The sequence below is a fragment of the Hirsutella rhossiliensis genome (assembly GCF_020360975.1).
Source record: "Hirsutella rhossiliensis strain HR02 chromosome Unknown scaffold00007, whole genome shotgun sequence".
Taxonomy (NCBI): Eukaryota; Fungi; Ascomycota; class Sordariomycetes; order Hypocreales; family Ophiocordycipitaceae; genus Hirsutella; species Hirsutella rhossiliensis.
In genome coordinates, this window is record NW_025408673.1 from 2,171,700 (window position 1) to 2,178,547 (window position 6,848).

The 6,848-nt window shown below is 39.7% G+C and overlaps 1 protein-coding gene across 1 annotated transcript; it reads right to left on the bottom strand.

Annotated features, from left to right (window-relative positions):
* Positions 1–384: 384 nt before the first annotated feature.
* Positions 385–2,696, bottom strand: HRG_06982 (FluG domain-containing protein; the record flags this gene model as incomplete). The annotated part of the gene is made up of 5 exons (XM_044865453.1): positions 385–1,142; positions 1,227–1,576; positions 1,638–2,134; positions 2,196–2,406; positions 2,464–2,696. The coding sequence occupies 5 exons, from the start codon at positions 2,694–2,696 to the stop codon at positions 385–387; spliced, it is 2,049 nt and encodes a 682-aa protein (XP_044719415.1).
* Between the last annotated feature and the right edge of the window lie 4,152 nt (positions 2,697–6,848).

A 6,848-nucleotide genomic window follows, 5' to 3' on the forward strand; every position in this document is an offset into this window, starting at 1 on the left:
CATCTCTCATTTCCTTTTGACAAAGGGGACCAACCACCCCGGCCGCGACCTCATCGCAACGACCGAGACGCGTGACGAATCCCCTACTATAGCTGACACACCTCGAATAGGAAGCTTAGAGAATTGGAAACGGGGCATATATGAAGTAGACCTGGCATATGGCACTGACATATGGCGCCCGGGGCGGAATGGAGACGAAACGCGAGATAAGATTACATTTTATTGAAGGCATAACGGTTAATGGCCTCCCCTATCAATTCAGTGGTGACCTAAATTATCTTTCCTGAAAGTCCTTCTAAATCGAGGCAAGAATTAGGCTGTAACCATTCCACCCACTACTTTCTCCCGCGTATCATCTGACGGCGCTTGACTTTTCGTTGTCGTCTATGCTTGACCTGCTCCGATGATCTGAGCGGGACCCCATGGACTGACTCCAGGCTCTGGCTCGGAACTGGCGCATAGCTCGGGTGACTCTTGCTTGATAAACTGCCCGACTTGGGCTCTCAGCCGGGTCCGGCTATTCTTTCCCGTCTCTTTCTTATCGCATAGAGCCACCATAAGGTCGATAGCCTCGATTCTGTGCTGGGAGATCTCCTCCTCGGTCCAGCTCCTAGGCTGACAGCAGAAAATCTCGGCCAGTCTGGCGCGCTCGGGCACAACGAGATCGATGGCTGGCTCCTCGTATTCCTCTTCTACCTCTCCTCGAGCTTGTGCCTCAACGTCCCAGGTCGGACGGTGGTAAAAGTAATACTCGCGATATCCTTTCACGATCCTCCTCTCGCGCTCTGCCCGCTTGGTCCTGATCTCATTCGTGAGTTTTCGGATATCCTCCTCATCCTCGTGGCCGTCGATTCGATACCGTCCCTGCTTGAGAGTCGCTCGCTTCTCTTCCAACACCAATATCTCCGGGTCCGGCGGCGTATTGGCCCATACCTCGTCGGGCACCATGTCCCTAACGGCCCGAGGGTCGCGGGTGAGGCTGACGTGCGCGAACATCCGGAATAGTTCATTCTGCTTCTCCTCCTCTAAGAAGGCATTCTGGATATCGAACCGGGCAATCTCATTCAGATATGCGCTGTAGAAAGTGGCAAACCTAGGGTCATGGCGCATCATCTGGTCACGGACTGTATCCGGTGCGTCGCCTAGAGAGCCAAACTGGTCAGTATTACCGCCCGTCCTGGAAGACCCTCTTCGCTGGCTAGTCTGTAGGGCGGGGCTTGACATACCATTGACAGCGTTTGCAGCGCCTCTCCGAGCGAATCTCGGCGTCCAGGGCTTCTCGTGTCCTGAATCAAGGCTCTGCCGACCCATATCGTAATTCAGCTTGGAGTATAGCATAGCTTCGTCGGCGGAAAGGGTAGTGCCATGAACCCGCCGGAAAACCGGCACCTTGAGCATTGACTCCTTCCATCGGAGCGGCGTAGATTGCGTCGGGCCCCAGACCTTCGTCTCAAACACACGGGATGCATTCGTCAAGCTTTGCGCATCAAACGCATGGTCATGCAGCGCCAGGGCGATGAGAACCATGATGGGGCAGAATATCAGCTTCCTGGTGGGAGTGAAGAAAAAGATGGTTCTAACTTGCAATGATTAGCATGTGCTATGAGGCTAATCGACTGGAGCGGCCTGAGGCGTACGGTTTGGGCTTGTTGTCTGCTCCCTTGTGGTTAATGAACTTGATGGCCATGACCGGGACGGAATTCCCGGTGGCAGGGTGACGGACGATCATCATGAAGATATCCTCATAGCAGAGAGCTTTGGGACGACCACGCTTGGTCGTCTCCTGTGCGAGCAGCTCAGCCAGCTGATGAGATGCTTCATCTGTCGCCCCGTCCAACTCTTTCTCGCCGTCAGTTGACTGGACGACTTTCGAGCCAAAGAGCTCCTCAATGGAACCATCCTTCGGATTCTTCCTCTGACCATCCACTAACTCGGCAGGCCGTGCCCCAGTGTAGCACAGAATCTGATAGCAGCCCGCCAGCTGGATGCGATGGCGCTCGAGGGCAAAGGTGCTAGCGTCATACGCTATGTTGAAGGTCAAGATGACCCGGAGGCTGTCCACGTTTAGGACTGGCTTGCCATCAACGTTAGGCGCCCGGAGGCCAAACCGAGGAACTAGAACGTTATGGTGATACTAATGGCGCGTCAGTAGACTCAGGAACCAGACATGATGTAGGGTGGCACGTAAGGTGTACCTTGTAGACCTCTTTACTGTCGTTCCGGTCCATATATCGTCCGGTAACAGTCGTGTAGAGCTGCTGGAACTGACGCATGTACTCTTCCGATGTACCCCATGACTTGACCTTATAATTTCCGCAGACGAAGAGGAAGAAGTCCATTGTGGTTTCACGAGCCAGGTTCTGAATTGTCGCCTTCCAGTCACCAATCCGATTATCAGTGCAGTACCTGTGTCGTCGAGTTTAGCCCTTAGTCCGAATGCCTGACGGGGATAGTACGACATACCGCGTCCATTTTCTAAAGATGCCAGTGACGTTGATCTTCGTTTCAACTGAGTACTTCGGCTTAACGAAACGAACGACGCGCAGCTGCTTTCGGTTTCTAGCGTGCTCCTCGGCTGATAACGACGCTGGCTTCACGACTCGCTCGCGCTCTTTGGCGGTGAAACGCTGAAGGAAGTCAAGGTGATGCTCTGGGGGAGCGTGCGCGAGGGGGTGTCGGGCGATGGCGGTCGACATGATTGCAAGTAGGTTTAGCGGGAAGGTGCAACTGCCAGTGTTAAGCATTTGAATGGGGGCGTATCCGCCATTTATGGTGGATGACGGCCATACTGTCTGGCTGGCAACGCGGCATTCTGCCTGGGCGGCTACAGTTGGACTCCTCGGACGAGGCAGGCCGAGGGAGTGAGCCAGGATTGGTGACTCCTTAGCGAGGCGGCGTGGCACACAGCGCTTAGAGGTAGACAGTACCTGGCAAGGCTCCGCTTCTAGCTGGTGTGCCTCGTTGCTGGAGCTGCTTAAAATGGCGGCACAAACCTCCGGATTGGGCCGCTCCAGCAGCGCTTCTTGCATTTAAAAGGTATTTCTATATTAATTCTTCCTTAATTAAATATAGCTTATAGCCTTTATATATATTACTAATAATCTTTTAGTATACCGTTATATTATTTATACTATACTTATACTTTTTTATATTTATAAACTTTATAGTTTAAGTATATATATTTATTATAATCTTTTTTATTATATTTAACTTATTATATAAGTCTTTAAAAGATTAAGGGTTTAAATACCTTAAAGTAAGTAGCGTTATATTATTCCTTTATTTTAGCGTATTTATAGATTTTATATATCTTTAAAAGGTATCTTATTAATAAACTATAATTATTACGGTATTTAAGTAGCATACTATAATTAGGTTTTAATAATATAACTTAGTCGTTTAGGTAGCGTTAATCGATTTTCTAGTAGTTTAGTTCTATACTTAGGTAGGGTTTCGAAAGTACTTATCCTTTAAACTTAACTAAAAAAGCGTTATATTATACCTTTATTTAAAATTATATTATATAATTTAGGTAGATATATAATATCTATAAAATATACTTATAGTACTTATAAGTAAGTAGTATTTATAGATTATCTTTAAATTCTCATTATAGTTACTATTCTTATTATAAAGCTATAAAGGTATTAACTATAGCGATAGCTATAGTATAGTCTCTTTTATATAGTATTAGTTAATATTAAATTAATATAGCTTATTAGTTTTCCCTAAGAATTCAAGGTATTTATTAAGTTTTAATTTTAAGTATTTCTTTAAATTCTTTAAAGTATAGAGCGTATTCTTTAATTATAGTACTTTCCCTTAATAGTAAGGGTAGTAGTATAAGTTCGTTCTTATCTTCTATTTCTCTAGGTATTTCTTATTCTTTAAAGCTTATATTATTAATACTTCGTTATTCCTCTTTAAGTTATTATCTAAGTTTCGTAAGTATAAAGGCTATATCTATATCTTCTTTATTATATTATTTATAGACTACTTATTATTATTATTAATTTTTATTTTATATATCTTCTTAGAATTATTTACCGTTCTTTTTAATCTAGTCTTAAAAGACTTTTTTAGGATAAAGGTATTCCGGTTTTATAAATTTAACTTATTTCTATATTTTAGGATCCCTTTATTATATTATTATAAGCGTCTTCTTTAAGGGCTTTAAGAACTATCTAGTATTATTCTTATCGCTTAAGTATACTATATATTTATCGTTATAGTATATAGTCTAACTAAGGAGTTTATACTTTAGTTTTTATCTATTAATAGCGTTTAAGTATTTCTTACCTTTTAGGGCTAGTACCTAGTAGGTTTTCTTCTCTTTATAAGGTTATCTATATTCTTTAAAGTAATATCTAAGTTTCCTATAGTTAAAATACTTTCCTTTACTTTTTTATATTATATTTAGATCTATCCTACTTAGGTTAGTTATATAGGTATAGGTAATAAGAGTTTCGCGCTTTTTTTTATAGTTAGCGCGTTAGTTAAAGTTATTCTTATAAGAAGGGTTCTAGTTTCCTCTTCTTTATTTTTTTTTCTTAATATTATATATACTATTTATTATTAATTTATACTACTATAGTAATATAGTCTAAGAGGTTATTAAGTCGATTTTCCTTATAAAGTTTATCCTTAACTTCTTCTTTAAGCTTATTATAGAATTATAATATAAGAGGTTCGTTATCTTAATTAAGCTTTAAGGTAACTTATTAAAACTTTATAATATAATCTAATACTAAGATCCTTTATTAAAGTTCTCGAAGTTTTTATTTAGCTTTTTATTCCTCGTTAGTTATTTTAAATACCTTTATAATAGCTTCTTTAAATCCTTAGAAACTAGTAAAGACTTTATCTATCTCGTTATCTTATTACGCTAGTTAGTTATTAAGAAAGTCCCTTATAATAAGTCTAAACTAAGTAAGTACTATTTTAGATAAATAATTTCTTATATAAAGTACCTTTTTAACTAGGTCTAAGAGTTTAGTAAGGTAAAACTAATAGTAGGCCTTAAGTTAAGTAAGAAAGTCTTAAAGCGTACTATAAGTACTATTAAATAGTCCTAGCTATTTTAGTTTAATTACTTCTCTAAGGTCCTTAACTTATCTATTACCTCCTTTATTCTTAAGTAACTATACCTTATATTAAAGGGCAATAATTTCGCGTATTATATCCTAAGGCGATATAATAGCTCTAGAGTTAGTTAATCTAGCTTACTATATAGGTATATTAATAGTTACGATATTACTTAAAGTAACGCGGTATTATACTAAATAAGAGCTTTTAACGTATAACGACTAGTATTATTCTTAAGGGATAAACCTATTAAGGGGTTTATATTAATAGATATAATAAAGCGTAGTTTAAGTAATAATAAGTATATTACGTTAGTAATAAGTTAAAGGTTATAGACTATAGACTATAACTAGGTAATTAGAATTTAAGATAAAATTATAATAAAGATTTATATTAAAAGCTAGAGAGCTATCTATCTAAGGGAGTAAAGTAGGTAGCTATATATACTTATAGAGACTATCCTTAGATTACGGTCCTAGCTATAATCCCCTTTATAGCTTATTATAGCTTACTTATAAGCTATACTCCTAAGTAGTAATCTATCTATATAAAGCTTACTTAGCTTACGTACGCTTTAAGTAAGCTAAGCCTAAGTTACTTCCTAACTATTATTCCGAGCCGCCTTATTATATAAACGTAGCTAGCTCTCCTATAGCCCGCTAACTATAGTCGTAATAGGCCTAAGCTATTACTAGGTACTAGAAACTACTATTAAGAAGAAGGTAGTATTATAGAGTTAGTAGAGGTATAGGCTTAGGTACGGTCCGTTAAAAGAAGGTTAATAATCTATAAAGGGGAAAAAAAGAGAAGTATAAGCCTAGCCTATATAAGCGCGGAGGCCGCTTATATATAGACTTAGCCTAGACCTTAGTCTAGGCCTATATAGGGTAAAAGCCCTTATATTATACCCTTACCTAGCTTTTAAAGAAGCGCGCCTTTAAATAATACCTAATACCGCGCTTAAGGGGACGGAACCCTCGCGTAGACTATATATACTTAGTCGCGGAAAAAACATTAGTAAATAACATATAATACCCTCCTAAGCGAGCTTCTTAGATAGACTATATTATTAGTAGGGGCTACGCCTTAGGAGTCGGGCTTTAGTACTTCTAGCTAAGGAGTAAAGGTATATAGAATAGCGCGTAGCTAGCTTTAATAAGCTTATAGTATCCCGCCCCCCCTATATCGGCGTATAGTAGTAGCTCTTAGTACTATAACGTAAGGGATAGTACTCCGGTATATAAGGCTTTGCTCCCTCCTATATAGAGCTATATAGGCACTCCTTTTCGCTATAGTTATATTATATTAGCGGCCTTCCTATATCTTAGCCGCCCTTTTAGTCGCTATAGGTATACGTCCCGTTTATATAGTAGCTATTACCGTATATAAGGGGACGCTAACGAAGCCTATAAAGGCGTTACTAAGATTACTCGTTGCTAGAGTTACTATCGTCGAACCTAACCTCCTTTCCGTCCTAGCGCGTATGCCCCTTTACTACTTAGAGTACGTTTACCCGCGCCTCCTAGCGCGGGCACTTTAAAAACTAATAGGATTTACTATTATAGCCTATATAGCGACCCTTCTATCGCTACCTCTTTCTATCCTTAGTCTTTAAGGTAGAGATAAAGATATCTATAGTATTACTAGCGTTATCCTCTTTTTATACTATAGAAGAAGATAAAAAAAGAAACTTATTACTACTAAGCTCGCGAAGAAAGTAAATAAGATCGGTATATATATCTAATAGTATAGACCTTTCGCTT